General features: G+C 35.5%; 1 protein-coding gene across 1 annotated transcript in view; it reads right to left on the bottom strand.

Annotated features, from left to right (window-relative positions):
- Window positions 1–15865, bottom strand: part of ACER3 (alkaline ceramidase 3) — a 157407-nt gene that overhangs the window by 30198 nt on the left and 111344 nt on the right. The window contains exon 6 of the mRNA XM_053560471.1: window positions 14460–14495. Coding sequence (XP_053416446.1) covers window positions 14460–14495 — 36 coding nt within the window. The remainder of the gene's footprint in view (window positions 1–14459; window positions 14496–15865) is intronic.

Raw genomic sequence — 15865 nt, 5'->3', positions numbered from 1 at the left:
AGGAAATGAAACTAATATCTTACAGCCACCTAATCTTCAATAAACCAAACAAGAACACACAGTGGGGGAAAGAATCCCTATTCAATAAATGGTGTTGGGAGAACTGGATATCCACATGTAGAAGACTAAACTGGACCCACACCTTCTTCCACTCACAAAAATTGATTCAAGATGGATAAAATTCCTTAATCTGAGACATGAAACAATTAAAATCCTCAAAAAAAGTGTGAGGAAAACACTGGACGCTGTTAACCTGGGGTAGGACTTTATGAGGAAGACCTCCATGGCAATCGCAGTAACAACAAAATAAACAAATGAGACTTAATGAAACTGAAGTTTTTGTACAGCTAAGGAGACAACAACCAAAGCAAATATGGGAAAGGGTATTTGCATATTTTGAATCAGACAAAAGCTTGATAACTAGGATCTATAGAGAACTCAAATTAATATGCATGAAAAAAGCCAACAAGCCCATGTACCAATGGGCAAGAAGCATGAATAGAACTTTCTCTAAAGAAGACAGACAAATGGGTAGCAAACATATGAAAAAATTCCCATTGTCCCTAATTATTAGAGAAATGCAAATCAAAACCACCCTGAGATGTCATTTAACCCCAGCAAGAATGGCCCACATCACAAAATCTCAAAACTGCAGATGCTGGCGTGGATATGGAGAGAAAGGAACACTTTTACACTGCTGGTGGGACTGCAAACTAATACAACCTTTTTGGAAGGTGTAGTGAGTGAGCTGGGAGACGGCAGAGTCCTCACAGGCTGGGGAACATTCAGAGAATAAACCCCAACACTTTTCCTCCATTCCTGAAACAGCCATTTTCCTTTCTTCATGTTCCCTTTGCCAGAAGTCATGGAGCTCTTTCTTTCTGTATAGTTAATATACAGAGATCCTTGAGCTCTCTCCCTACTTTCTCCTTATCATATGCTAACAAAGTTGAGTAGTAACCACTAAGTCACATAGGTTTTCCTTTGTTCTGTCAACTGAGATCCTTGTGATCTTACCCTTCTTACTTCTTGTCATATGTTAATGAAGTTGAGCAGAACCATTAACAAGATAGGTTGTCTTTATTAAAGTCATTTACATTTTCACATTGTATTGTAAGTCCAAAACTATGTCTATTGTTTATGCTACTTCCCCAGTTTGTCTATGTTACTTCCCCCTGGACAACTCTGTAAAGATACTATAAAATAAAGCTGATTTTGTGCTTTGGTGCTGGCTACAACCATCAGCTCAGTCAGAACTCCCATTCCCATCCTTTGTTTCCATCTCTTCTCTTATGCTGTATTTTCCTCATTCCCCACCAATTCCACTCTGGTTCACTCCTCTTCCAGCGCTGGTTTGTGACAGGAATGAAGTATGGAGAACCCTCGAAGAACTCAAGCTAGACCTCCCAATTGATCCTGCAATCCCATTACTGGGCATCTATCCAAAAGGAAAAAAATTCTTTTATCATAAGGACACTTGCACTAGACTGTTTATCTTAGCTCAATTTACAATTACAAAAATGGTTTAACAAGCTGTGGTATATGTATACCATGGAATAGTATTCAGCCATTAAAAAGGCAGAGTCTTTACATCCTTTGTATTAACCTGGATGAGCGGCACACATTATTCTTTGTAAAGCATCACAAGAATTGAGAAGCATGAACCCTATGTACTCAATTTTGATATGAGGACAATTAATGACCTAGTACATGGTGGGGGGTGGGGGAAGGGGAGAGCAGAGAAAAGGAGGGAGGGGGTGGGAGAAAGGAAGAGCAGAGAGAAGGAAGGAGGGAGGGGGATGGGAGAAGGAAGAACAGAGAGAGGGAAGGAGGGAGGAGGTCTTGGTATATGACACACCTTTTGGAGGCAAGACATAAGTATAAGAGGGACCTTACCTAATAGATGCAATCAGGGTAACCTGGTTTCTTGTCAATGAATCCCCAACAATAAAAAAAAAAAAAAAATGCCTATTTTATATAGCCATGCTACTGTTGATGAATATTAGGGTCTCATTTTTAGCTATTTATAGTAACCCTTATTATAAACATTTAAATATACATTTTTTTGTATACATATTGGGCATATGCCCAGGAGTCATATGAATCAGAGTAGGCATAAGTTCAACTTCAGTAGCTCATGCAAACTGTTTTCCAAAGTGATCATACCAATTTATACTCTCACCAGCAATGCATGAGGGTTGATCAGCATCTTTGCCAGCTAGCACTTGGTACTGAAAACTCTTTTCTGTTTCAGTCATTTTTTTGGGTGTGTAGTATATCTTGTTACATATTTATTTATTTAAAATTTTCATTTCCCTGATGACTAATGAGATTGAGCACCTTTTTATATGTTTACTTTTTACTTGTATACCATTTTGATATACTCTTATGAACTGTCTCTTGTCTTTTTCTATTGGGTCTTCTACTTTCTTTGTATTGGTATTGGAGGAGATTTTTATCTATATTAGCTCTTGTTTGATGAGATGTGCTATGTTCCACTTTAATAGCATGTTTTCATTTTCTTAATGGTGACTTTTGATGAACAAAACTTAATTTTAAGATAAATGATTAGTGTTGGCTGTGTCTTGTAAAAATGGCATACATATCTATTATATAGCTATTCTTTATTTATTTATTTATTTATTGATTATTTTTTAAGACAGAGTTTCACTTTCTTGCCCTCGGTAGAGTGCCATGGCATCACAGCTCATAGCAACCTCCAACTCCTGGGCTTAGGTGATTCTCTTGCCTCAGCCTCCCAAGTAGCTGGGACTATAGCCCACCACAATACCTGGCTATTTTTTGTTGCAGATTGGCAGGGCTGGGTTCAAACCCGCCCGCTCAATATATGGGGCCAGCACCCTACTCATTGAGCCACAGGTGCCAACCTATATAGCTTTTCTTTAATGTCTATGTGTTCCATAATTTCTTCTATGATTTCTTTGAGCCATGAATTATTTAGAACTATATTTCCTATGTCCTAACATTATTGCATTACAGTCAGAAATATTCTGATTTCAATACTTTGAAATTTAAGACTTCTGTCTGACCTAATATATGGTAAATTTTTGTAAATATTCTCCAAGTACTATGAAAAAAATAAGTTTCTACAATTGTTGGGTTAGGTATTTTACATCTGCTCTTTGTGTTGAGCTTTTTAATCATGTTGTTCAAATCTATACCCTCTATCAATATCTATTAATTGATTTTATCATTACATTCTGACAACTATATATTAAAATCACCTACCCTGTTTCCCCGAAAATAAGACACTGTCTTATTTTAAGGTGTGCTCCCAAAGATGCGCTAGGTCTTATTTTCAGGGGACGTCTTATCTTTCCTGTAAGTAGGTCTTATCTTTGGAGGATGTCTTATTTTCGGGGAAACAGAGTAATATATGGATTTGTCTATTTCTTTCTTCTAGTTCTGTCAATTTTTACATTATATATTTTGAGATTATGTTAGATACATATGTATATAAATTTTAAATTATCATAGTTTTTGGATAAATTAAACCTTTCAATACTATAATCACACTTTATGCTTGGAAATGTTTCTCCTTTCAAGTCTATTGTCTGATGCTAAAGGAACTATATAGGTTGAGTATTCCTTATATGAAATGCTTGGGACCAAAAGTGTTTTGGATTCTGGAATACTGGCATTATACTTATCAGGTCAGCATCCATAATCTAAAAATCTGAAATCTGAAATGTTCTAATGAGTACTTCCTTTGATGTCATGTCAGTGCTCAAAAAGTTCTAGATTTTGGAAAATTTCAAATTTTAGATTTTTGGATTAGGGATACTCAACGTATACCATATTTCTTTTGCTTAGTATTTGCATGGTATATTTTTCCATACTTTTTCTTTCAACCTTTCTGTATCTTGTTTTAGGTAAACTCTCTTGTAAGGCCTTGCTATCATTTCTGCTTACTTATTGGGTTATTATATCTTTTCATTTTAACTCAGGATTTTATAACATGAGCAGAGGAACTATTTGTGATCTCTTTTTTATTCTACTATTACTTAAAAAAAATAAAGACAATAGAATATATACTTATCTGTTCCTTAAAATTTTCATCGAATAATACACATACTTTTATAGTCAATTTTTACCTTTACATATTATAGCTATTTTGTCCCCAAACTCCAAAGACTATAAAAATATTATTAGTGTTTTCTCTCTGCTAAGGTATCCTAGGAATATGTTGTGTGTAAACTGCTAGTTATCCTCAAGAAACCTATAACCTAAGAAAAAAGTAGGCTGTGTTTTTGTTTCTCAAAAAAGAGAGAACTAAAGGTATATTGGAAAAAGAAAAAAAATTCAAGTAGTTTGTTCTATAAGTTGGCATAAAGCAGAGGACATATAAAATCAAACAATTAACAGTTGGATTTGGTTTCTAAATTCTATTCTCCATCGAAAGAACCAGGTTCTATTCACAAATGGTTGATTCCAGGTGTGTGGCAGGGAAAGAACAAGATGAGCCTATCTTGTGCCAAAAAATAAGAAACTCTCAAAGAATCATGGGGACACGACAAAGAGACACAAACGCCAGTTTAAAAGTGCTCCAGTGAAGGCACTAAAGGTGGAACTCAACTCTAACAAAAGCGCTCGACCCCACACAAAGGTATGGAAATTAAACAATCTTCTGTTGAATAACAGATGGGTACAGGAAGAAATAAAACAGGAAATCATTAACTTCCTTGAGCATAACAACAATGAAGACACAAGCTACCAAAACCTGTGTGATACTGCAAAAGCAGTTTTGGGAGGAAAATTCATCGCTTTAGATGCCTACATTCAAAAAACAGAAAGAGAGCGCATCAACAATCTCACAAGCCATCTTATGGAATTGGAAAAAGAAGAACAATCTAAGCCTAAACTCAGTAGAAGAAAAGAAATATCCAAAATCAAATCAGAGATCAATGAAATTGAAAACAAAAGAATCATTCAGAAAATTAATGAAACGAGGAGTTGGTTTTTTGAAAAAATAAATAAAATAGATAAACCATTGGCCAGACTAACGAGGAATAGAAAAGTAAAATCTCTAGTAACCTCAATCAGAAATGATAAAGGGGAAATAACAACTAATCCCACAGAGATACAAGAGATCATCTCTGAATACTACCAGAAACTCTATGCCCAGAAATTTGACAATGTGAAGGAAATGGATAAATATTTGGAATCACACCCTCTCCCTAGACTCAGCCAGGAAGAAATAGAGCTCCTGAACAGACCAATTTCAAGCACTGAGATCAAAGAAACAATAAAAAATCTTCCAACCAAAAAATGCCCTAGTCCAGATGGCTTCACACCAGAATTCTATCAAACCTTCAAGGAAGAGCTTATTCCTGTACTGCAGAAATTATTCCAAAACATTGAGGAAGAAGGAATCTCCCCCAACACATTCTATGAAGCAAACATCACCCTGATACCAAAACCAGGAAAAGACCCAACCAAAAAGGAGAATTTCAGACCAATCTCACTCATGAATATAGATACAAAAATTCTCAACAAAATCCTAGCCAATAGATTACAGCTTATCATCAAAAAAGTCATTCATCATGATCAAGTAGGCTTCATCCCAGGGATGCAAGGCTGGTTTAACATACGCAAGTCCATAAACGTTATCCACCATATTAACAGAGGCAAAAATAAAGATCACATGGTCCTCTCAATAGATGCAGAAAAAGCATTTGCTAAAATCCAGCATCCTTTTCTAACTAGAACACTGAAGAGTATAGGCATAGGTGGCACATTTCTAAAACTGATTGAAGCTATCTATGACAAACCCACAGCTAGTATTTTACTGAATGGAGTAAAACTGAAAGCTTTTCCTCTTAGAACTGGAACCAGACAAGGTTGTCCTCTGTCACCTTTACTATTCAACATAGTGCTGGAAGTTCTAGCCAATACAATTAGGCAAGACAAGGAAATAAAGGGAATCCAAATGGGAGCAGAGGAGGTCAAACTCTCCCTCTTTGCTGATGACATGATCTTATACTTAGAGAACCCCAAAGGCTCAACCACAAGACTCCTAGAAGTCATCAAAAAATACAGTAATGTTTCAGGATATAAAATCAATGTCCACAAGTCAGTAGCCTTTGTATACACCAATAACAGTCAAAATGAGAAGCTAATTAAGGACACAACTCCCTTCACCATAGTTTCAAAGAAAATGAAATACCTAGGAATATACCTAATGAAGGAGGTGAAGGACCTCTATAAAGAAAACTATGAAATCCTCAGAAAGGAAATAGCAGAGGATATTAACAAATGGAAGAACATACCATGCTCATGGATGGGAAGAATCAACATTGTTAAAATGTCTATACTTCCCAAAGCAATCTACCTAATTCAATGCCATTCCTATCAAAATACCAACATTGTACTTTCAAGATTTGGAGAAAATGATTCTGCGTTTTGTATGGAACTGGAAAAAACCCCGTATAGCTAAGGCAGTTCTTAGTAATAAAAATAAATCTGGGGGCATGAGCATACCGGATCTTAGTCTGTACTACAAAGCCATAGTGGTCAAGACAGCATGGTACTGGCACAAAAACAGAGACATAGACACTTGGAATCGAATTGAAAACCAAGAAATGAAACCAACATCTTACAACCACCTAATCTTCGATAAACCAAACAAGAACATGCCTTGGGGGAAAGACTCCCTATTCAATAAATGGTGTTGGGAGAACTGGATGTCTACATGTAAAAGACTGAAACTGGACCCACACCTTTCCCCACTCACAAAAATTGACTCAAGATGGATAAAGGACTTAAATTTAAGGCATGAAACAATAAAAATCCTCAAAGAAAGCATAGGAAAAACACTGGAAGATATTGGCCTGGGGAAAGACTTCATGAAGAAGACTGCCATGGCAATCGCAACAACAACAAAAATAAACAAATGGGACTTCATTAAACTGAAAAGCTTCTGTACAGCTAAGGAGACAATAACCAAAGCAAAGAGACAACCTACACAATGGGAAAGGATATTTGCATATTTTCAATCAGACAAAAGCTTGATAACTAGGATCTATAGAGAACTCAAATTAATCCACATGAAAAAAGCCAACAATCCCTTATATCAATGGGCAAGAGACATGAATGAATAGAACTTTCTCTAAAGACGACAGACGAATGGCTAACAAACACATGAAAAAATGTTCATCATCTCTATATATTAGAGAAATGCAAATCAAAACAACCCTGAGATATCATGTAACCCCAGTGAGAATGGCCCACATTACAAAATCTCAAAACTGCAGATGCTGGTGTGGATGTGAAGAGAAGGGAACACTTACACTGCTGGTGGGACTGCAAACTAGTACAACCTTTCTGGAAGGAAGTATGGAGAAACCTCAAAGCACTCAAGCTAGACCTCCCATTTGATCCTGCAATCCCATTACTGGGCATCTACCCAGAAGGAAAAAAATCCTTTTATCATAAGGACCCTTGTACTAGACTGTTTATTGCAGCTCAATTTACAATCGCCAAAATGTGGAAACAGCCTAAATGCCCACCAACCCAGGAATGGATTAACAAGCTGTGGTATATGTATACCATGGAATACTATTCAGCTATTAAAAAAAAATGGAGACTTTACATCCTTCGTATTAAGCTGGATGGAAGTGGAAGACATTATTCTTAGTAAAGCATCGCAAGAATGGAGAAGCATGAATCCTATGTACTCAATTTTGATATGAGGACAATTAATGACAATTAAGGTTATGCGGGGGGAGGAAAAGCAGAAAGAGGGACGGAGGGAGGGGGGTGGGGCCTTGGTGTGTGTCACACTTTATGGGAGTAAGACATGATTGCAAGAGGGACTTTACCTAACAATTGCAATCAGTGTAACCTGGCTTATTGTACCCTCAATGAATCCCCAACAATAAAAAAAAGAAAGAAAAAAAATAAATTCAAGGGATGGGGAAAGAAAAAAGTGCTCCAGTGGCCAAATCTGAGGCAATTTAAATACCAAAATAAGTAATGATAGTAACAAATTATAACCTATTGGGTAAAAGATGAATATATGCATCCATGGGGTTAAAAATAAAGGGAAAGCTAAAAATGTTCAGGGTATTTTCCTAAGTCTCCAAAGTACTACTGTACTGTAAAATTCTTACTAATTATGAAGGGATAGTGAAGTTAGACAGATCTTAACTATATTCAATCTTCACATTTTTCTAAATTCATCATTATACTAAAATCCAAATAACATTTTCTCATTCTTTTAAAAAACTAATCTTTCCAATGATAAATTAGATTCTGAAGTAATCTGCTATAGGAGCATCATGGAAGGAATATAGGCTTTAGAATAAAAAAACACCTCAGTTGATTTTCCAGGTCAGACACAAACTAGGTGAGAAACATTGGACAAACTGACTCAATTATCTCACCTATAAAATAAAGATGATAATTTCTATATAGGTTTGTTGCTATTTTAGTTAAGATAATAGGTAAGTCAATGTACATAAGCTATATGGATAAGCTATATGAACAGATAATATCTTGCACATAGCTAATAGTCAGAAGTAGTTTCCTTTCCTTCTTTTCCAAATGTATTAACATAGTAGTTTCCTTACATCCCTAATTTGTAATCAAATGGAACATAGTAGAATAAAATTTAACAAATCTGCTTAAATTCTTGTTCCTCAAATTGTTTAGTGTTTTCCTTCTTACAAATCTTGAGTCAAATGAGAAGGGAGAGATATTAATACATACATTGACATGTCATGTCTAGAAAGCAATCTTCAGGAGGCATCTACTTTGGCAGGGAATTTTAAGTCATCATACTCCTTAAGACATCAGATGAAATCTCATTCAAGATATTAAATTACTGATTTCCTGATTAGCTACCTAGGGTCCTACCTAGGATAAATATCTTTTTATCTACTCATAGGTATGCTTTTCTTTTTTTCTTGATTAAGATATACCGGTGGTTCTACTGATTGTGGCAGCTATGTGATTTGAGCATTACCCTTTGCAAGGCTATCAAAAAAAAAAAAATTAAATAAATGGCTTTTGGCTCTCAATGGCATTTGGATCATCTTGAATTTAACATAGTAAAATAAAATTGTTATCAGTACTTTCATCCTTGGGGAAGCTAATTTGGTTAGCAAGACAAATAGTCCTGGTTGTATTAACCCTTTCCTTCTAATTTTATGTCACTACTTATCTCCTGAGGCCCAACTCAAATACTTCCTTTTAGAAGCTTTGTAGGATCATCATACACAGAAATTTATACACATTGTCTTACATTTTAATTACTTTATCACACTATTATTATATTTATTAGGCAGAAATTTATACATATTTCTTACATTTTTAATATGTACTTTATCACAGTATTATAGTTTATTGCCTCTGTTTTGCATTATTTTATATTATTTTAATATTATACTTGTAAAGTAATACTTCTCCTTTTTGTGAACATTTTAAAGATGAGCAAATTAAAAAATAGAGACAGCAAGAAATTGTCCGTGAGTAATGAAGTGGCAAGAAACCAAGATTCTAAGCTCTGAAGCTAGTGCCTCTTTAGATTAGACAACATTGCAGTCCCTTTTATTTATTTATTTATTTATTTATTTGGCCAGGGCTGGGTTTGAACTCAGCATATGGGGTCGGTGCCTACTCCTTTGAGCCATAGGCGCCGCCCTGCAGTCCCCTGTAAAAAGATTTTTTTTTTTTTTTTGAGATAGAGTCTCTTTCAGTTGTCCTGGGGGTGAGTGCCCTGGCATAATTGCTCACAGCAACCTCACACTCTTGGGCTCAAGTGATCCTATTGCCTCAGCCTCCCAAGTAGCTGGGACTACAAGTGCCCGCCACAACACCCAGCTATTTTTAGAGACTGGGTCTTGGTGTTGCTGGTCTCGAACTCAAGCAATGAGCTCAAGCAATTCGCCCACCTGGGCCTCCAAGAGTGCTAGGATTACAGGCGTGAGCCACTGCACCTGCCCCTAAAAATTATTTGTTACAAATTTTTAAACAATTTTTCTATGTTTCTATATATAAGAATATCAAGAGTTAGATGAAAAAATGAGAACAATATTCTGAAGTTTGACAAGTAGAGATTCTCAGAAAAAGGAGTTCTTTCTTAAGAATACACAGGAAAAAATAGTAACAGATATTTTTTAAAGCCATGTGTATAAACAGAAAGTATCAATTGTAATTACTTAACAAATCAGCAATAGGATATTTCAGATTAGACATGTAAGGCCAAGACATCTTCAAGTAAAGCTTTACAGAGTAGTGACAAATATCATAATAAATCATAATAGTGGCCTTTGCCCTAACTTATTTCTTAATACCGGAGTAAATAATTTAAATATATGCAATATATGTATTTTGTAATCTTGTCTTAAATATTCTCTATTTTATACTTTATTATTTACCCTCTATTTTGTATTCTCAACTATGTTATTTTAATATTCAAACATGTATTTCAATCCTGATGTTTTATAGAAACTACTGGATATAAAAGGCAACCATTTCTCTTTCTAAAATGAATTTTGAGTCTATGGTAGCTTAAAACTTACAAATGTAATAAATATAAAATGATGTGACCATTTAGTCTATCTGGTTCAAAACCCAAAGCTTATAAATAGAATACTAAAGTGGAAACAGGCTTGTTGTGTTTGAAATATAAAGCAAGAAGGCCGTGTGACTGGAGAAAGTGAAGGAGGAGGCAAGTAGAAGGACATCCCCTACTCTAACATGGTTTTTCTTTTTTTAATAGTACTTCCCTTCTAATATATATTATTTAATATAAATTTACTTGTTATATCTATAGCTTTACTTTTTCCTATTGTACTGTAGCACTGTTGTATTTTCTTCATCCTTTCTCAATGAACCAGTGGAACAGAAATCAGTGCAACATAAATCAAACTGTCTCTCAACTCCCCCTTTAACTTCCTTCAGCCCCTAGATAGTCTTCCAATGAATCTTTCTTTTCTTTTTCTTTTTTTTTTTTTTGAGATAGAGTCTCAAGCTGTCACGTTGGGTAGAGTGCCATGGCTTCCTAGCTCACGGCAACCTCCAACTCTTGGGCTCAAGTGATCTTCTTGCCTCAGTTTTTCTGTTGTTACTAGAGATGGGGGTCTTGTTTTACTCAGGCTAGTCTCGAACTCAGGAGCTCAAGCAATCCACCCTCCTTGGCCTCCCAGAGTGCTAGGATTGCAGGTGTGAACCACTGTGCCCGGCCTAGTGAATCTTTCTAAATGAGAATCTGATCTGGTCACACTGCAGCCTAAAAGCTTTAATGGCCCACACTGCCTATAATTTTAAGAAGAGCATAAAGGGCTCTTCATGATCTAGCCTCTCCCCCCACACCAGTAATCCAAACCTCTCCCTTATAGCTAGGGTAGCCATACCAAATATTTAGACGGTACTAGTGCTTTTTAAACTTTTCTACAAAAGTATTACTAATGGCAGAAGAAAGATGACTTATTCCTAATGGACAGATATAGGAGAGGCACAACTGATAAAAACATACAGTTCTTTGAAGTTTCCTACTTTATCCTAAAAATTTATGTGGCCATAGTACTCTATTCTGTAACACATCTAATTTGTTTTAATTTTTAAAAGTTTAATCTCAACAATATGCATGAATAAATGTTTTAGGAAGATGGGCCATTTTTATATGCAGTCAGTGGTTTTGTAATAACTTCAGCATGCTACCATAAACCTCTGGGTAAATTTGTACTCTTGTTTCGCATGCAAAAGTTATCAATCCACACTTATGTAACTTAATACATGTTTCTTTCTAGATGGAACATCTTCCTCAACTGTCTACCTTATGTCATCTTGTTCATCCTTAAAGATTCTTCTAAAGCCCTTCCTCTGGGTCATCTAAGCACACTAATTGTGACTAATTTAATTTAGAATTAAATTGTAAAATTTAATTAGAATTTTAAATTTTATTACCATTGTTTTTATATTTTTATTTATTTATTTACTTTTAAGACAGAGTCTCACTTTTGTTGCCCTTGGTAGAGAGCCATGGCGTCATAGCTCACGGCAACCTCAAACTCTTGGGCTCAAATGATTATCTTGCCTCAGCCTCCCAAGTAGCTGGGACTACAGGCACCTGCCACAACGCCCAGCTATTTTTAGAGACAGGGTCTTGCTCTTGCTCTTGCTCAGGCTGGTCTCCAACCGGTGAGCTCAGGCAATCCACCTGCCTTGGCCTCCCAGAGTGCTAGGATTACAGGCATAAGCCACTGCGCCCAGCCTTGTTTTTACATATTTTTAACAAGACTTATAGACTATAATAATTTTTTTACAGTCTATATTTCTGATTAGACAGTGACCTTCTTGAGACCAGTAGCCACATCTTATTTCTTGGTATATTAATACTAGTTAACATTTACTGAGTGTTTACTATGTGACAGAGGTTTTATATGCATTATTTCACTTAATCCTCAGACAATTAGGAGGTTATTATACCAATTTTAGAGAAAAGGTATAATAATAAGCTCCTTGAAGGTAAAGAACTTGATATTTTATTCACTAGTATGTCTCTTATACCTCACATGGTGCCTGGCCCATTCAAAGTACTTAAAAAGTGTTTGTTGAACAGTGAAGAAACCAAATATCTGAGTAACCAATATCTGTCCAGAGCATATTGCTAGTAAGTGGAGGAGACTAGATTTGAATGTAGGTCTACTTGACTTTAGAACTTAAAGACTTTGGCCTGCTGTCTCTTTCAAACTTCCAGCTCAGAATTTGGTACTGAGAAGGTATACACAGTGGATATCTGTTAAATGAATTAAAGTCTTTTACCTTTAGATTATCTCCTTCAGCCTAAAATCCCCCTTATTTCTTCATTTCTTTATTCTGAATTTTAATCTCTAGGCCTAGGACATACATGAGATAAAAGGGGGCATGGACAGACCTAGCTTTCATTTTGTTTCCCTTCTTAATCAGTAATTATTTCTACTATGCACAGAAAGAAAATATTTATTACTGGAAAAACACATGGATATTGCAGCATGGACAGTCACATTAATAGTTATTTCTAATAGATCTAAGATACAAAATGAAAAATTGATGGTCATAAACATGTAAAAATTAACCCCAAATTTTAAAATTTTGTGTTTTTTTGTGTTTTTTTCCTAGAAAAGGCAAACAATAAATTTATAAAAACTGAAATATTCTTCATACAATTATAATTAATTTCATTCTTTTTTTATTGTTGGGGATTCATTGAGGGTACAATAAGCCATAATTTCATACTTATACTGCTAATAAATCTTTCTAAATAAAAGAGTAATTATATAATGACATCATTTCAAGAAAGGAACGATGTCCTTTCCTGTAGCATCTACTTTCAGTTGGCCTGAAGAAAAGCAAGGCACAATAATGTGGTTATGGAATTTACTTCAAAAAACAGTTTTCAGTTAGCTGATTTTTGTATAGCTTGAGTTTAAAAAGCATTGAAAATTTAATTAGAAACAAGCCCGTGGTTAATGGGGGGATGGATCTACCTCTACTCAAATTTTTTGCTTTATGTACTTCTATTTTCCCCTTTTCAGTCCCTTAGACTTTTTTCTTAAGGTGCTTGAGCAGTGTTTCTCAGTATTTCCCTCATTTATTGCATGATTTGCATTGTCAGTGAAGCATTGTAGGCTCTTAATAAAAGTTTTGAATGACTGGAAAAAAAGAAAGCGACAACAATGTTTACTTTTTATATTAGCACAAAGTACTTTAAAACTACAAAGCCTCTTACACTTATCGACCCCTGAAAAGTGTGCTTATTTATTTTGTTTGTCTGCTACTTTGTTTAAAAGACGGTGAATAGGAATCTGACAAATCTAGATTATAATCCTGGCTCTGCCTCTTAGTACTGTGTCACCCTGAGGCAAATTACTTGCTCCGAGCTCATTTCCCTTAAGATATGGATCATAATCACTAGTGGGATTCTTGGGAAGATGAGAAGTCTGTGTAGTAATAAGCATAGTACCAAGTACATGATAACAATAAATAATAGCTCTCTTTACTTAAGGTCTGCTACTTTATTTCATTCTGGTTTCATAATGGGATGTGCTTAAATCACCATTTACTACAACAAAGTTTCCTATGTTTGCTTCCTTCAATATAAATAACCTCCCATATCAAAAAACTTATTAAACTATATTAGGGGGAAATATTCAAGGCATTTCAGTCTGTCTTCCTGGTTCCTTCTGCTGTTAAGAGCATGTTGCATATGTATTACTGAATATCAAGAGCCAGCTGGACCTAGGCATTGGCTGTCCCAGGTATATTCCTATTATCTGCACCTGGCTCCTGAAGGCATTTGAGTGTGCAACCTCTGTTTTAAACACAGAACTTTCCTGGAGTTGTATCATTGCATTTTCAAGAGTTGTATCTGCATATAATTTCCTAGAAAAGGAAAACACAAAGCAGGAATATAATGTTAAACAATCAAATGTTGACAATTTTTAAAAAGTTACCTGATGGAATATAGGCTCTTTTACCTTAAGGTAAACCTGCAAAATATTAGAAGAAACACATGTGAATGAAGCACATTATGGAGAGGGAAAAAAATCCAACTACTCTGAAAATCCCAAACCTCTCTTGCTTCCCCTATCTTGCTTAAACTTGACTGCAGCAAGGTAAAACCAATCAGATCAGGGAGCATGCCACAGAAAGGCTAGTTTTTACGTACAGGTGGATCTACTCCAGTGCTAGCCCTATCATGGTAAAGAAAATGTTACAAATCTATTGTGGACTGCTCTGGCCTCTTGGCCTCTGCATCAGCATCAAAGAAGGATAAGGGTGTGGATACTCATGATGAGTAAGGAGTTTATGGTGATAATCCCTGTAGCAGATCTTTTCTGCAGTGGAGAGAACACTGGACTCCAAAGTTAGAGACAAGAGCTAAATTTCTTCACTGACTTGCTATATGCCATCAGCAAGCTATTTAACCAAAAGAATAATTTTTCCTTGTCTGGATAATGAAGAACAATAGTGGTGAAGAATACCAGAAAGTGTCTAGCACCTAGTAGCTGTTCAGTAAGTGAAAACATTTAAAACAAATGTCTTCTGCTCTCTTCTGCTTCCAAATAGCTTTAACTCACTCTCCTAGATGTATCCTCGGTTACGCTAACTCTAGTCTTAGGCACCTAATGTCATGTGGGTGATTAAGTTGAATGTGTTTTTTAAGACTTAACATGTGTATCGCCTTATTGGAGCACACTTTTAAATGACATGGTACAGGGAATCAAAATTCAAATAATAACTCTGTAATAACTCTCATCACATCCAAGATAAAGTTCAAATTTCTTTTTTATAGTATCCGAAGTCATTAAGCAAAAAGGTCAAATTTCTTAGCCTGACATTCAAAGCTTTCCATGACTCCTGCCCTTCTGTTTGTCCTCATGTTGTCTTTTCTCCTTCTCATCTAGGACTTCATAAAATACTGTGCTTCTTTCAAATGTGCTAGTTTCAGGCTTTGGCATCTTTAAAAATGTTGCTGTTTACTTTGTTCAGAAATCCCACCCTACTCATGGCTCATCTTATAAGATTCAATTCACTACATAAACTTGATTGGCCACATAAGTCACTCTCTGAACTTTTTTTTCCATTATACCCTAATAAGACTTCATTTCACCTCTTAAGTTCTAGGATTCTTTCAGGATTAACCAATATGTAGTTAGGCAAAGGAATGTAGAAACTTAAGAAAATAGTGTATACATGCTCTTTCAACTTCATAGTCAACATCTCAACCAACTGAAATATAGCATCTGCTTTCATTAAATTTACTGATGAAAGTATCCTCATGAAGGTTACCTGGTCTTCTAATTGGAAATTTTTATTAGTTAGCTCTCCTTCTTTATTTTAGTCATACTTTCAGAGA

The sequence above is a fragment of the Nycticebus coucang genome, chromosome 14 (assembly GCF_027406575.1).
Source record: "Nycticebus coucang isolate mNycCou1 chromosome 14, mNycCou1.pri, whole genome shotgun sequence".
Lineage (NCBI taxonomy): Eukaryota > Metazoa > Chordata > Mammalia > Primates > Lorisidae > Nycticebus > Nycticebus coucang.
Note: the sequence above shows the minus strand (reverse complement) of the source record. Positions and strands in the feature narration are given on the sequence as shown.